The 15,722-nt window shown below is 48.2% G+C and overlaps 1 protein-coding gene across 1 annotated transcript; it reads right to left on the bottom strand.

The window, feature by feature from the left end:
• Positions 1-653: 653 nt before the first annotated feature.
• On the bottom strand, positions 654-15,219 carry LOC311186011 (WD repeat-containing protein 87-like; the record flags this gene model as incomplete). Its single annotated transcript, XM_084256896.1, has 9 exons — positions 654-1,622; positions 1,788-1,984; positions 2,486-2,917; positions 3,515-4,049; positions 5,916-6,721; positions 7,221-7,372; positions 8,393-11,262; positions 11,899-12,069; positions 15,112-15,219. 9 exons carry the CDS (start codon positions 15,217-15,219, stop codon positions 654-656), a joined length of 6,240 nt encoding a protein of 2,079 aa, XP_084113022.1.
• Between the last annotated feature and the right edge of the window lie 503 nt (positions 15,220-15,722).

Below are 15,722 nucleotides of genomic sequence, written 5' to 3' on the forward strand. Positions count from 1 at the left end.
CAGAAAAAATTCTGCTGTATGGCCAATCAGTTAATAAAGGAGCCAAGAATATTCAAAGGGGAAAGGATAATCTCTTTAATAAATGATGCTGGGACAACTGGACAGCCACATGCAAAATAGTGAAACTGGAACATAATCTACAGCACATACAAAAGTCAATTCAAATGTATGAGGGACTTGAATGCAAGAGCTAAAACCATAAAGCTCCTAGAAGAAAACATAGGAGAAAACATCATTTTTTGCATTGGATACCAAAAGTAAAGGCAACAAGCAAAAATAAACAGGTGGGACTACAGCAGACTAAAGTTTCTGTGCAGCAAAGGAAACCATCCATGAAATGAAAGGCAACCTATGGAATGGGAGATATTTGCAAATCTTATAGGTGATAAGAGGTTAATATCCAAAATATATAAAGAACTCATACATCTCAATAGGAAAAAGCAGTCCATTTGCAAGCAGGCAGAGGACCTGCATAGCACTTTTCCTAGAGAAAATATACACATCATTTTATTCAGTATATAGTCTAGCCTGTTTCTCAAGCTGAGTGAAGGCCTTTTCTGGCATATAGAAATGCTGAGCAGGTAAGGAAGTTTAAAATCTGTAGCCCATACTCATTTTCTATTAAGACCCCAAAGTTCTAATATTAGGCCAAATCAGAAGGTTCGCGCAAGGATATTGGGCAGTCTCCTGGTGGGGTAAGGGTTGACTTGAGGCAGGCTTTTCCAGGCAAGTTCTAGGAACCCATACTGGGCAATGCCCACAGGTTGGATGGAATGCACGCTGTTCTTCTCAGGCAGAGGCACAACTTCCTGGAATTCAAAGTGCTCTCTGGGGGCACGGAAGCCACCACAAATCAGGCTGTAGAACACCCGCTCGCCTAATACCAGGTCCTTACTTGGGGGGCCATTTTTGTAGATGTTCCCTTTGGGTTGAACTTTCTTTCTCTGCAGCAACTCTAGTAGCAGCCTCTGGACTCGGGGGGACTTCAGTTGGTACAGGTCCATGAGCTGGTGGAACTGTTCCATCCAGCCAGCGCTGTCCTTGGCGTACTGCTCCTGCAGCATCCGCAAGACGTAGTACAGCGCCACGAAGGTATCCCACGGCGGCACCGCTTCCTCAGCGAGGGGCTGTGCCTTCTTCTCTAACTTGGGCAACTTATGTGGTCTGCCTTTACCCTTAAAAGCTCTAAGATCTTTCTGAAACATCAGCGCTAGGGTTTGCTTTTCCACCAAAGCATGGGCGTCTGTGGAAAAGAAGTCTCTCTTGTCAGGATCAAAATGGTGCATCTCCATCTCCTGGAGGGCGTGGGACCTCTGCTGGGCCAGCACAGTCCTGTCAGGCTTTCCTAGGAGCTGACAGCTGAGAGCCTCTGGGGCTAGACTCCTGGTGGTTGCTGGCAGTAGGGGTGCAGTGATGGGTTGTGATTTCTTCTGTGCCTTGGCAAATTTGGGGAGTTCCTCCCTCCCTCTCCAGGGTCCAAAGTCCTTAATCACCGAGGGGTAGCTGGCTGTAGGGGCAGCCTTTCTGATCGGGTAGAAGTGCTGTAGCTCCTTGATAGTGGCAGGTAACTGGCGGGCCTGCTGCTTCCTGTAGGACTCCCCTAAGAGAGGCCACCTGAGAAGCTGTGGGGCTTGAGGCCTTTTAGTAATTGCTGGTAACACTGGCCCCAGGGAAGGAAACGACTCTCGCCACCTCTCTTGTTCTCTTCTTCTGATTGGAGACGTCACTTTTAAGTGCGCTGGACTCAAAACAGCCTCCCTTGGCTGCGATATATCCTCCTCCCTTACCTCCCAGTTCTGAGCGAGGTGTCCGGCGATGGCTTTAAGAATGCACAGACGCATCCCTTTCAAATGTCCCTTTGAGGTGATGTTCCGTAGGAGCTGGCTCAGCCTATGGAAATTGTCCCTGGAAAGTTGCTTTCCTGCTGCCAGCCTTCTTAGTATGTTTTTAAGCCAGTCTTCCTCTGAGTAGAGTGGCCGCTTAGCTGACGTAGAGGGAAGGGATGGGGAGGGGCGTGGAGTTGGAGCTGGGACCTGGCCCTCGGTTTCCCCTGTTGGGAAATCGTGAGTCTTCAAAAACCACTTCCACCTGCCCCCTTCAGGAGCCAGTGGTTTAATGATAAGAGGAGGTAAGTGTGGCTTGAGCTTATGGGGGCCTTCTGGGATCCGGGTATCTAAGCCTGTTTCCGGGACTTGTGAAAACATGCCCCTGGCTTTCTCCAGAAGCATATCCTCTTGTCTTGTCTTAAAATGTGCTCCAAGTTGACTCTCCTGTCCTTCCAAATCCAGATGACGCCGTTTCAGCGCCCCACCCTCTTTCCCCCCCAAGGCTTCTGGGAGTTGTCCGTTCAAGGGGCTCTTTGCAGCCATTGCTGGCACCACCTTCTCGGTAAGTGTGGGGTGTCTCTTCCTGTCAAACAATCTTTTTTTCTTAGAAGGCATTTTCCCTCTTGCAGTACCCTTCTTTTCCTCAGCAAGAATCTCACCTTCCCTTGCTGTTTTTGAGGAGCTCACTTCCGCCTTCCAGGGTTCTGTTTTCAATACTGTCTCCTCTTCTGCGCGTGTTGCCCCCATAAGTCTGTGCTCCTTTTCCGGCTCTCCACTCCACACCACCCGCTTCTGCTGCTCCTCCTCCTCTACCAAGGCCGCCTCCGCTTCCTCTTCTCCTTCCTTCTCTTCCTCCACCTCTTCTACTTCCTCCACCTCTACTTCCTTCTCCACCTCCTCTACTTCCTCCTCTACTTCCTTCTTCTCTTCCTTCTCCTCTTCCTCCACCTCTTCTACTTCCTCCACCTCTACTTCCTTCTCCACCTCCTCTACTTCCTCCTTCTCTTCCTTCTCCTCTTCCTCCACCTCTTCTACTTCCTCCAACTCTACTTCCTTCTCCACCTCCTCTACTTCCTCCTCTTCTTCCTCTTCTACTTCCTTCTTCTCTTCCTTCTCTTCCTCCACCTCTTCTGCTTCCTCCACCTCTACTTCCTTCTCCGCCTCCTCTACTTCCTCCTCTTCTTCCTCTTCTACTTCCTTCTTTTCCTTCTCTTCCTCTACCTCTTCTACTTCCTCCACCTCTACTTCCTTCTCCACCTCCTCTACTTCTTCCTCCACTTCCTTCTCTTCTTCCTCCACCTCTTCTACTTCCTCCACCTCTACTTCCTTCTCCACCTCCTCTGCTTCCTCCTCTTCTTCCTCCTCCACTTTCTCCTCCTCCTCCACTTCCTCCTCCTCCTCCACTTCCGCCTCCATTTTCTCCTCCACTTCCACTTCCTTCTCTTCCCCCACTTCCTCCACTTCCTCCATTTTCTCCTCCACTTCCTCCTCCACTTCCTCCTCCTCCACTTCCTCTTCCTCCTCCGCTTCCTCCTTCACTTTCTCCTCCACTCCCTCTTCCTCCTCCACTTCCTCCTCTGCTTCCTTCTCCACTTCCTCCTCCACTTCCTCCTCCTTCACTTCCTCCTGCTCCTTCACTTCTTCCTCCTCCTCCACTTCCTCCTCCTCCTCTGCTTCCTCCTCCTCACTCAAGCTCTCCTCCTCACTCACACTCTCCTCTCCTTCCTCAGGCAGGCCCTCCTTATACCTCTTAGCCCAGTCCTTCAGCTTCTCCTCACTGCGGTGCGCCTTCTTTTTCTTTTTAATAGAGTATTTCTCTCTCTCCTTGAGCAGAGTCTCTTCTTCCTCGCCGAGGCCCTCTTCCTCGCTCCCCTTCTCACTTGAAGCTTCCTCCGTTTTCTTCTCAAGCCGGTGCTCAGATGAGCTCTCAGACAGCACATCTCTGATAATTTCTGGGAACTCCTTTACCTGGATCTTTCCTAGTATATCCAGAATTCCCAGAAGCTGCTTCACCTGCTCTTTTCCTAACAGTGTTTGCTCCTGGGCCTTCTTTAACACCTCCTCTACCTCAAATTTATCTAATAGCATCTCTTCCTGGACCTTCCCTACTAATCTTTGATCCTCTGAGCTCTCTCCTGCAGCTGGGAGTCTCACTTTGGTGGCCAGTCTGTCTAATTTCCTCCCTTTCCCAGCCTTGTCTTCTTTGGGTATTTCCTCCTGTTCCTTAAAGAATGGCCATCTCTGGCCATCCGTTTCACTCCTTCCCTTGAGAGCTCTCCCTTCCTCAGGTATTTCTGTCTCTGTTCTCATTTCTCTTACAGTTTCAGTCAGGATCTTCAACAGGTGAGTCTGTTTCTTCCTCAGTTCCATATTTCTGGAACCAACCCCCTTTTCTTCCGTAAGAAACCTCCTTTCTGCCCTTTCTTTCTTCCTCAGATCCTTTTCTCTGGGGCCAACTCGCTTTTCCTCAGTACGAAGCGCCCTGTCTGTCCTTTCCTGCTCCCTCGTGTCCTTTTCTCTGGAACTAGTCCCTTTTTCTTCAGCAGGGCGCCCCCATTTCCGATCCATTTTCCTCGTCGCCTCTGTTCTCTCCTCTTTGCTGCTTTTCTTGACAGCCTCTCTCTCCTTGGTCCTGGTGTCAGAGGCCAATGTTCTCCATTCCTGGGTCAATGTATCTTCTTTCATCATTTTTTTCTCTCTTGGAGTTAATTTTTTCTTTCTGCCAGCCATCCTCATTTCCTTCAGAGCCGCTGCCCTTTCTTTCTCAGTCATGCGCCTCTCTCCCTTGTCTTTCTGGGTCAGCCTTTTCTCCTTGGCCTCCAGCTCCTCTTGTCGGGGCAGTTTCTTTTTGCCCTGGGCCCACTGGCTTCTCTCCTTCATGACTTTCTCTTTCCCAACCCATGTCTCCCCTCTCTCACCTTCTTTCCCTTTTCCCATGGCCTGCTCACCTTCTTTTTGGGATACTTCCTCCATTTCCTCTCTCTTTTTCTCTGCTCTTGGCACCAATTTTTTTCCTTCTCTCGCCCATTGTTTTTTCTCCTCGGCTGCTTTCCCCACTTTCCCAGTCCATCTCTCCCCTTTCTGATCTGTTTTTTTTTCTCCCAGCGCCTGTTGTCTCTTTTCCATGGCAGTTTCACCCCCTTCCAGGGCCCTTCTCTGCTTTTCCCTTGCTTTCCTCGCTTCTTCCTGGCTTGGTTTGGCTTCCTTCTGTGCCATTCTCTCTTTTATGCCCAACTTTTCTTCCTCTTCTAATCCCAGTTTCTTCTTTTTCCCAACTAGTAGTTGCTCCTTTTCCTCCTTTTTCTCAACCTGCCGCTCTTTCTGGCCTTTTTTCTCCAGTTGCCCAACGGTTTTCTCTTGTTGGTTATATTTCTTTTTATGAATCGCTTTGTTCATCTGTACTAACCATTTTATCTTTTCTTGGGCCAATGCAAATGTCCGTTCTGCCGAGCTGGCCCTTCTTAATGCCTGTCTTCTCTTGCCGCCGAACAACTGTTTCTCGTCTCTAGACACATTTTCTTCTTCCTCAGCATCCTTCTCCACACCCCAGATGTCTTTCCTCCTTTCTTCAGCTTCTTCCTTTGTGTCCAGGAATAGTCCCTCCTCATCCCAAGCCTGTTCTTCTTCTTCCCCTTCCAGCCCCCCCTCTTCTTCACCCCGTGCCTCTTGTTCCCCCCTGTCCAACCCCCTCCTTTTCAGGGTCGGCTCTCCCTCTTTCCGCAGCACACTCGCTCTTTTCTGTAATAATCTCTCCTCTTCTTCAGTCCATTGTTTTCCTCTTGGAACAAACCTCTGCTCTCCCTCAGTTAATTTCTCCCGTGGGAAGGCCAGTAATTTTTCTTCCCAAGGCATTTTTTCTTCTCTGTCCATCAGGTTTTCCTTTCCCTGTGTTAATTTCTCCGGTTCACTTGGTTTCATTTCTGTCACGGTCATTTCTTCCTGCCCAGCCGGTTTTCTTACTTCCTTTTCAATTTTCCTTTGCTCTAAGGCTGTGAGATCTAATAAAGCACCTTCCTTTTTCTTGTCTACTTCAGAAAATGCCTTGCCTTTTCTAAATTCCTTTTCATCCCTTTTTTCTTTTAATTCTACTTCCTCTTCTTCTTTGACAGCTTCTTCAACCACTTTTTCTGTTGTAACAGGTGATTCTTCCGCCATTCTGTCATCCGATTTTGAGGACTCCTTTAAAAGGGGGCAGATCTCCTGAAAGAGAGCCCAGCTGGGCTCTCGGGGAGCAAGTGTCATCCGAGCCAAATCCACCAATTCTTGATTCAAATTCCTTAACATTCCTGGATGGGAACTTGATATCCTTGAGGTGATAAGAGAACAAATGTCAGCTCGCCAAGACGTGCTTTTTGGTCTAGGTAACTGCCCGGGGACCCCAGCCACACCGTGGCCATGCATCAAAGTCTTCTTCCCTGTGCCTTTGGGCTCGATGACCTGTGTCACTTCTTTCGTGGGCTCTTCAGCAGTGGTCTCTGAACTAGCCCTACTTTGTTTTTTCTTTTTCAGTAGTCGAGCTAATTTCTCATGTTCTTTTTTTATTAAACTTTCCAAAACACTTTTCATGTACTCTCTTCTATCCCTGGGGATTAACTCCTCAAGTGTTTTCACATCATGCTGTTCTCTGACCTTCATTACTTCCACGGCTTCCACTGCCTCTTTGACCACTGAGGCTTTTTTGACTTTTATGGGCACCACTGTGACCTCCTTTGATTTAGTGTCCTCTTGGGATTCGACTGGGCTGAGAGTAGTTAGTGGCGGCTCTGGCTCTAAGACAACATCCCGTGTGCCCATCTGCATTGATTTACTCGTTTCTCTTTCTTCTTCTTCATCCTCTGTGGGTTCCGTCACAGACATCGCCCTGATCGATTCTTCCTGTTTCCAGCCCTCTTGAACTGAAAAAGAAGAAAACAACAAGACAAAGCAAAAAGTCTGTGTGTGTGTGTGTGTGTGTGTGTGTGTTAGGAGACAAATAAGGAAGAAAAAAGGGTGTTCCTTTGTAATATCTGGCTGGGCGAGCTGCCATAGGTGTGCAAAGACAAAGAGGACTGAGTCTTTGTGGTGTGGAAATGTTGCTGTTTTATCCCAGCTTCCACATCCTAAAGAAACAAGACCTTGGTATTTGCTGTGGAGTAGATCTTTTCCAGGGAGTTTCCTTTCTGTTAAGAGGATTCTCCACAACTCTGACCCCATTGGAATCTTTTATATTCCTAGGCTTCATTGACCCTCCCTTTGGGCCCGTGAGGTTCATCCAAATAAGACCCATATATTACCCATACGTACTCAATTTCCTGCTCTTTCCTTCAATAAATTTCATTCTTTCCTTTAATTTGTCTATCCCTTCAGATTGTATTAAATGTCTAAGTGTTTGTTTTCCAAAGACCTCGAGTTTACCAGCCCCTGACATATTCAAAAAGTGCTGGCAGGGATGTGACAAAGTCAGGTTTTCATTCAGGCACTGCTCCACCTGGGCAATCAGGAGTTGGATATTTTCAGCGTTGATCCCCAGCAGCTGATCCAGAGAGAATTCTCCAATAAATTCCTGCCTACAAAAGTCATGGAAAATAAGGGTAATATTGAGCCAGTGACAAAACAAAATTCAGAGAAGAAGAAATGAGAGGAGGAATTACATTCTACAAAGAAGGGATAAAGTAGCCATTCAGGAGAGAGTAGGATAAAGCAAAGGATGGATAAAGGAAAAAGAATCAGTAGCAAGGAATAGGGGAGTCAGGGTGACAGAAGATGCTTCTTAGATTGAAAGATTGGTGGATTTAAGTTTTGAGGAACCTTAAGGGGAGTAAGGAAGCAAAAAGGTGAGCTGGTCATGGTCAAAAGGATAGGGATAGGGGCCACTCTGGTGGCGCAAAGTGTTGAGCATAGCACTGTGAGGCTGTCAGTAGCCTCTGCAGCACGAGTTCCATCCCCGGTCAGCCATGGAGCTACCCACATGGCACAGCAGATCTCTCCTGTCTTGCCCGCTGCTCCCCTCAGCAGTGTATTTCAGTCAGTCTGCCTGTTCTGCTCCCCTCTCTGTTTCTGGTGAATCATCTCACCCCCCACACCTCTGGCCTGTACCCTGGATCTTGTATGCATAAATAAATAAATCTTAAAAGAAAAAAAAAAAGAAGGCGTAGACACTGGGAGGAAAAGTAAATATAACAAAGGATGTGGAGCAAGGAATAACAGATGTGGTGGAAGGCCTACCTGGTGGCACAAGGAGTTAAACACAGCACTGTGAAGCTGTCTAGCAGCCACTGCAGCATGAGTTCAATCCCCAGCCAGGGAGCTGACCCACATGGTGCAGCAGACCTCTCCTGGCTTCCCGCTGCTCCCCTCAGCAGTGTATTTCAGTTGATCTGCCTGTTCTGCTCTCCACTCTGACTCTGCTGAATCCTATCACTGCCCCCCCCACATCTCTGGCCTGCACCCCAGTTCTTGTATGCATAAATAAATAAATCTTTAAAAAAAGATTAAAAACACAGGCGTGGTGGAAAAGGAGAAGGAATCTCATTCTGGAGGCTAGGAACTAGAAGGAACAGAAGAGGGAAGGCTGCCATCCAACTCACTGTAATTCTTGCAGAGTTTCTTGTTTCCTCAGCAGGGCTAATAGCATGGTCTTACTTTCAATGCCTGTGACCCTTATGAAATGGTGTAAGACTTTACCCCGCACATTCTTGTCTTCGTCCATCAACCCCATGGCCAGTGGAACAGCAAAAAGATGGCTGGTGAAACCTAGCCGCTCGAGCCCTTCCCAGCTCAGTGCGCGGATCTGGGGGTTGGAATCGGCTGTGTCTTCCAGGAGACGACACACAGCCTGCATCTGCAGCCCCGAAGGGATGTGATAGAGGGCGAAGAGCTTTTCCAGGATGTTAATATATTTCTTGAATTTCTCCACAGAACAGCTAGTTGTGAGGTTGAGGATGATCTCAATTAAATTACTTATAAATTCATCATTAAATTGTCTTCCTATCCAATTTTGTTTTGTCAAGTTCTCAAGAATCACAGAGTAGGCTTGTAGAGAAGACGTGACTTTATACCTTTGTTTGCTCAACGAAGTGCTCTTTTTTGCTAGGGTGGTCATGAGCAGCCATATGTGTTTGAAGATCTCATCCATGTCCCTGTCCTTCCCTCTGTAGGCTGGGTCCACACCACAGCATAGTACAATTGGGGTGCCCTCCGGCCAGAGGCGGGCACGGATCACTGAGTTGGGGATGTAGCCATCGGGAGTAATGGGCCAGTGCCGCCCTTTACCAAAGAACTTCTGTAATACGTAGTAGGGGCTGATGCCATCCCAGCCAGCGATGTGCAACTGAGCTGGAACAGTGCGCGGGGGACGAGCCCTCGTAAGGTCAACAGAAGACAAATTGGGGTCCTTATCCTCCACAAAGTGCAACTTAGGCTGCTCTTGAATCTCACAGGGCACACGTCTCTCTTCCTCCACAACGTGAGGCACGATGTTGTCAAAGGCAATGACCCGTTTGTTAACAAGAGCCTTGAGTCCCCAGAATTCCTGCAGCCCTTGTTCCAGGTAGACAAATTTGGGTACATTCACTGTTCTAAATGAAAAGAAGAAGCTGGGCAGAAAGGGCTTGGGGACTTCCTGTATGTCATCTGCGCTGTCTAGGGTAGACAGGAGAGTCAGCTCTGCGTGACGGAGCAGTTTCAAGCAAGATACCAGGTAGAGACTGTGGTTGAAAGTCAAAAGCAGGTCACCTCGATTATTGGCAAAGCAGAGTGGGCCAAACTGCAAGGCGGACTTCAGCTCGGTCAGGAGCCTACCCTGGAAGTTCCAGAGGCGGACTCTGCCGTCCGTACCCGCCGTGACAAAAAGCCTCAGGGAAAAGCAGACGTCAAACGACGCAATGGCACACTGGTGCAGGCTCTTTGTCTCTTGAAAGACCGAAGTCTGTTTTGATCTTGAAGACGTCATAAAATCTTGGAAGTGCCAGAGACGCCAGCAGTGGTTCTCCGTGATCGCGCCCACTGAGTCTGGCAAGAGAATCACGTGTTTTAGGGAGCAACCGCAGAGAATTTTGATAACAGGCTCCAGGGTTACCTTGTTCTCCTGAAGCACAGCTTCTGTCAAGTACAAGGTGTTGTCTATGCCGTAGGAGCACAGCAGGGGGCTCTTCTGGGGCCCCTCCAGGGTTGACAGCGCCAACACCGCCCCGGTGTGCAGCGTCTTCTCTATCCGGGCACAGCTGTAGTGGGAGAGGATCCTCACAGTGCCACTGTCATGCCCACAGAACATCAGTCCTTCCAGGCCCTTGCCCAGACGGGACTGTCCGTAGGCCAGACATCTTACTCGATCCCCGGGTTTTACCGACGTACACACGAGATACTTGACAGGACAAGGAGAGCGTGTGGCGTCGAACACCAGCACCTCCGGACTGTGGGTTGCCACGAAGAGCTCCTCTCTGGCTGAGTCATAGGCCCACACCTTCGCCTTCTCCATGACCTGCAGAGGCCACGTGACCACCAGGAGCTCCCCCGTCACTGGAGACAGGAAGCGCAACAGGCCGTCCTTGGTGGCACACAGGATCCGGGTCCAATTTCGGCCGCAACAGACGCGCTGCATCTGCTGGGGAGCAGAACCGCACACATGGAAGAGACTGTAGAAGTAGGGTAGGTGGTGCAGGGAGAAGGCACAGCCTGTCTGGCAGAAGAAGGTGGTGTTGTCGATGAACTGCAGTCGCCGCAGGCCTTCGTGGATGGGCAGCTGCCGCAGCAAGTTCCCAAAAGCGAGATTCCATTCCTTCACTAGGCCCTCCGCGCCTGCCGTCAGCAAGGTGTGGGTGTCTGGCCGGCTCTGGATGCAGACCACCGATGAGGAGTGCGCCTGGAAGCTGTGGAGGAAGTTCCCCTGGGTCAGCCCCCACGCGTGGATCTCTCCATCCTTGTTTCCAGCATAGAAATAGCCCCGAGGGACACAAGTGAAGGAGCAGGTGATGGGGGACCCGCTTAAGGGAGAGAACTGCTTCACCTCTTTCAGCTGCCCCTGGCCCTGGTGGGTGAAGACCCTCACCTTACTCTCACAGAAAGCCAGGATGGAGCCCTGGGGGCCGTTCAGGGAAAAGCCCTGGACAAACTCGTAATCAGGCATGGGCACTGTTTGTGCCATCTGCAGGCCGCTGCCGTTTGGTAAGATAAACCAGGTGACCACGGCCCCCACGGTGCCAGAGAGCAGCACCTCGGTCTCTGAGTCAAAGCAGAGGCAACTGATGAAGAAGTGGCAGGGCACGGTTCCCAGCAGGGTGAATGCCCGTTGGTGGTCCCCAAAGAGCCGCAGGCACACGTCATCACAGTAGGCAATTAGCATGTGGCCGGGGCCCGTGTGGACCATGGCTTGGATGGGAGGCACTTGATCCAGCACATGGAACTGCTGCTTGAGTATTCCTTTCATTTCTGCGTCTCCTTCCTGTATCCAAAGTACTGCCTAGAAGAGGGGAGAGGAGAGCCTGACCATGGAGGCAACGATGCCCCCAAAGTAAGAGGTGGAAGGGGCCTCCCTGGTGGCCTAGAGGTTAAGTCTCAGTCCTATCAACCCTAGGGCCTGAGTTTGATCCCTGGCCAGGGAGCTGGCCTACATGGCACAGCAGATGTCTCCCGTCTTGCCCGCTGCTCCCCTCAGCAGTGTATTTCAGTAGATCTGCCTGTTCTGTTCCCCACTCTGTCTCTGGTGAATCCTCTCACTGCCTCACCCCCACACCCCCACCCACCGGCTCGCATCTCTGGCCTACAGTTCTACGTGCAAAAAAAAAAAAAAAAGTAAAGGTGAAGGACTGCATGTTTAGTTCCCTCTTGCAGTACTAAGGAAAGACTTGACAGCTCAACTCTGGGCATTTCCTGTCCTATGAATTGGTATGTGATAGAAGCACCATACTGAAGAGGCTCTTTTCCGGGCCTTCCGTTTACTCTCAAGTGAGTGTGGCTTCTACAGGTAACGAAGGTTAAAGAAAGGATGTAGAGATGGGTATTGAAATGGGCTCACTCATTCTCGAAGAGGGCAGTTTAAGTAGGATGCATATAAAGCAAATGAAGAAGGAGGGGGTCAAAGATGGGACAGCTTTACCTTCATTTCTTTTGTACTTGGTTCCATCCAGTTTAAAGAGACAAAATAGTTGACGTCGATGGAGTAGAAACAGATGAAAGTTGAGAACTGGGGCTGGTGAAACTCCTTGTACACAGTCTCGGGCCAGTCACTCAGTACACGCACATCCTCATCCTTTGGTTTTCCACCAGCCTGAGAAAGAAGAGGGGCCTAAGCCAAGGCCTGAGGGCCTACTCATTCACCCAATCAATATTTATTGAGGGGGCCTCCCCTGGTGGTGCAGCGGTTGAGCGCTGGGCTGTGAAGCTGCCCGCAGCCTCTGCAGGGCTGGTTTGATCCCCGGCCACCAGCGAGGGTCCCACATGGCGCGACAGACCTCCCCTGCTGCACCCGCTGCTCCCCTCAGCAGTGTATTTCTTCGGCAGTCTGCCTGTTCTGTTCCCCACTCTAGCTCTGGTGAATTCTCTCACCCTCCCATGCTTCTGACTGTACCCAGTGCTTGTATAAATAAATAAATAAATAGATAGATAGATAAATAAATAAATAAATCTTAAAAAAAAAAAAAAGGCAAGCACTAGTGTCCTAAGGTCTCCCACTTACACGATGAATTAATTTCTCCCCTTTGCATCTGGTATGCCCCTCCTTATATTATACAGTCCTTAAAGAGAATTGAGAGAATAGCCCTTCAAGTAATTGAAAGGTTCGGCGTGGTCCAGGGACGAGAAGGCGGCCCTGGCGCCAGGGGACACGGCCTTCCCGGGTTTTCGGCACCAAGATGAAAGGTTCGGCGCGGTAAAGAAAAGGAGAGCCAGGCTACATTTCTCAAAGGGAGGGAAAGTTTATTGCGCCCCGGGTGGACCTCACGCACCCAAGGTGGGGGTCAGTGAAGCTGCGCACGTTGTTAGGGGGAAGCAGGGTTTTATAGAGTGAGGAGAGGTCAGGTGGGTAGTTGGGCTCATACGGCGGGAAAAGTTTGTAGGGCAGGTAGAGATTCTTTGTCTGAGAAGAGACTCGTAGGGGGAGGGGGGAGGCTCATTGTCTGAGTCCTCCAGGCAGGTATCCGCATTCCTGCCCCCCAGGTGGGCTTCCTGGTTGGCTTCTGCATTCCGGCCTCCTGCATGGACCTTTCAGTAATATTCTGTGTTCCAGAGTTCAGATGAGGAACCACACTTGAGGAAGACGGATTGGCATATCCTTTGACAGATACTGAGGACGCAGGGCTGAGCAAAAGAGACATGGCCTTGGCTCTCAAAAGATATAGGGTGGGAGTAGGTTAAATAAACCACTTATAAGAGACTGAACCATGAAACAAGTTCTCCAAAAGAAAGGAATACACACACACACACACACACACACACACATGTTTGCCCATCCAAGACAATTGCCTCTTCCTGTGGTGTTTGGTAGAACTCTTTAAAATTCCTGCCCATACCCAAAGGGCCATGCCTGTCACAATTGTATCATGCCTGTAGGGAGACTTGCCCTTCACAGACATAGAATGCCCATCACATGTGACAACTAGACCCTCTGGCACTATTAGTATGTGCATCAAAGAAATGTGTGGTAGGGCCTCCCTGGTGGCGCAAGGGGTTAAGATGCAACCTATGAAGCTATCCGCAGCCTCTGCAGCACAAGTTTGATCCCTGGTCAGGGAGCTACCCACATGGCGCAGCAACCTCTTCTGTCTTGCCCGCTGCTCCCCTCAGCAGTGTATTTCAGTCAGTCTGCCTGTTCTGTTCCCCACTCTGTCTCTGGTAAATCCTCTCACCCCTCACACCTCTGGCCTGTACCCCAGTACTTGTATGTATAAATAAATAAATCTTTTTTTTTTTTAAAAAAAGAAAGAAAAAAGGAAGTGTGTGGTAGTCAGAATATGGACTTAGCTGTGCTTTAACCGCCCCCCCCCCATTCTGTATTCCAACTCTATGGGGTTTGGATGTTATCTATCAAAGGAGACATTTACCTTTTAACATGTCACGTGATAGAGCATATACAATACACACTACCTTCCTGTGATGCATATTTAGGCATCACTATGATATAAGTACTTGAATTCCTCATGCTGATTAGCCAAAACTGAGGCTCATGAAGATTACTTTTGAGGATCCTTTTCTTAGCACTTACTTGGGATATATACCTCTTGAATAATGGCCCATGAATCTAACACTCCATGTTGCTCTGCACCAAAATTTGTGTTAAGTTTCTACCTAAGTTGGAAAGTAAAATACTCAATCAAACTGAAATGTTAGTATTTCTTTGCTCAAAATACCCATCATGCCTGCTTCCTGCATCCACAAAAGGTTTGAGACAATAGTGAGGACAATATCATCAACTCAGATTTCTCCTCTCCCTCTCTCAATTTCAGATCTTTGTATGCTGAGAGAATACATAATCAGAGCAAGCTGGAGAGCTTCTAGTGTCCACTATCATTTCTGATTCAGTGACAGCCACAGTGTTAAGAGAAAGGACCCTGTAGGTAAGCTCAACCCTCTTCATTAAATCAGAAAACTCATTTATGTACCCCTCATTCCATTAGTTAATCACTTTTCCTTCCCTCCTTTCCAGACTTCATGTTTAGAAAGTTCATTCACTCAACAAAACAAAGCTTTTCAACAGAGGGACTCTAAAAACAATACTTTAAATCCAAGCAATGGATTGCTATCTGTGCCTGGTGCTACTGTATTGTTACTGAGCCTGGTCCTACTTTGTTTCACCCCCTCTATTTCCCTCCTCCCCTACTTTCCATTCCAATAAAATTCTGATTTTATTTAGGGTGATTACAGATCCAGAAATTCTGGCAACATTGGAGAGTACCATGTTCCTTCAAGGCTGTGCTCCCTGACCACTTCTCTTCTGTCCACTTGCAATTTCACAGATACTGGAAACGCAGCTATCTTGTTACCTATCTTGTAAGCTAAATATTAATACTGGTAGAAAATAAAAAAGAGCATGGTCCCTGACAACATGTAAGATAAAGATGCCTCCTACTTGTTTAATCCATCTAAGTCTGTTTCCTGGTTTGGGGTCTGTTTGTTTATGCAGCAGAACATGTTCTCATTATAACTAATGTTACCATTGGTTATAATGGTAACAACACCAGTTTTGTGGTATGGGAGGGCCCTTCCAAAGCTATTCACATCTTGTCCATGCCATAGCCTGCCTTGGCAGAGAGAAGTCATTCATCCAAGAGAATATTTCTCCTAAGTATTAGTGCTTCTTTCTTATATGCATCACCTTTACATCCTTCAGGGTATTCTTTATGAGGAGTTTCAAGTCCTTCCATGAAGGAATAAGTCTAGGTGAAGATGGCAACCTTGTGATATCCTCGCTTTTTGTAGACATGTTGAATGAGAGGACCTGTGGAAGGTAAGAATGACTTAATTACCACATTTGGTGTTAGGCTACTAAATACTCAGGGAATTGAGTTAGGGAATAGCAACAGGACTAGAGAAGTGGAGAAGTAAAGTATTCCTTTACTTTAGAAACAGGAGAAACTCTCTTATTTCAAAAAGATAGGAGTGAGATGACACTTGCATAATGTGCGTGAATCTCCAAAACATAAGTAGAAGCCAGAAACCAAACAGCACATACTGTATGATTTTTATTTATATGATATTCTAGAAAAAAAAAACACCTATAGGGACAGAGAGCCAATCAGTGGTTACCTGGGGATAATAGTTTGGGAGGGTTGGCTGAAAAGGGATAAAAGAGTAATTTGTAGTAAGAGGGATGTGTTTGACAGTGGTGGTGGTTATATGGGTGCACAAATTTATTAAAGGTCATCAAAACAGGCACTTACAAGTGGGCACTTCACTACATATAAATTATATCTAAATAAATAGATT

Source organism: Talpa europaea, assembly GCF_964194135.1.
Source record: "Talpa europaea genome assembly, chromosome: 16".
Taxonomy (NCBI): Eukaryota; Metazoa; Chordata; class Mammalia; order Eulipotyphla; family Talpidae; genus Talpa; species Talpa europaea.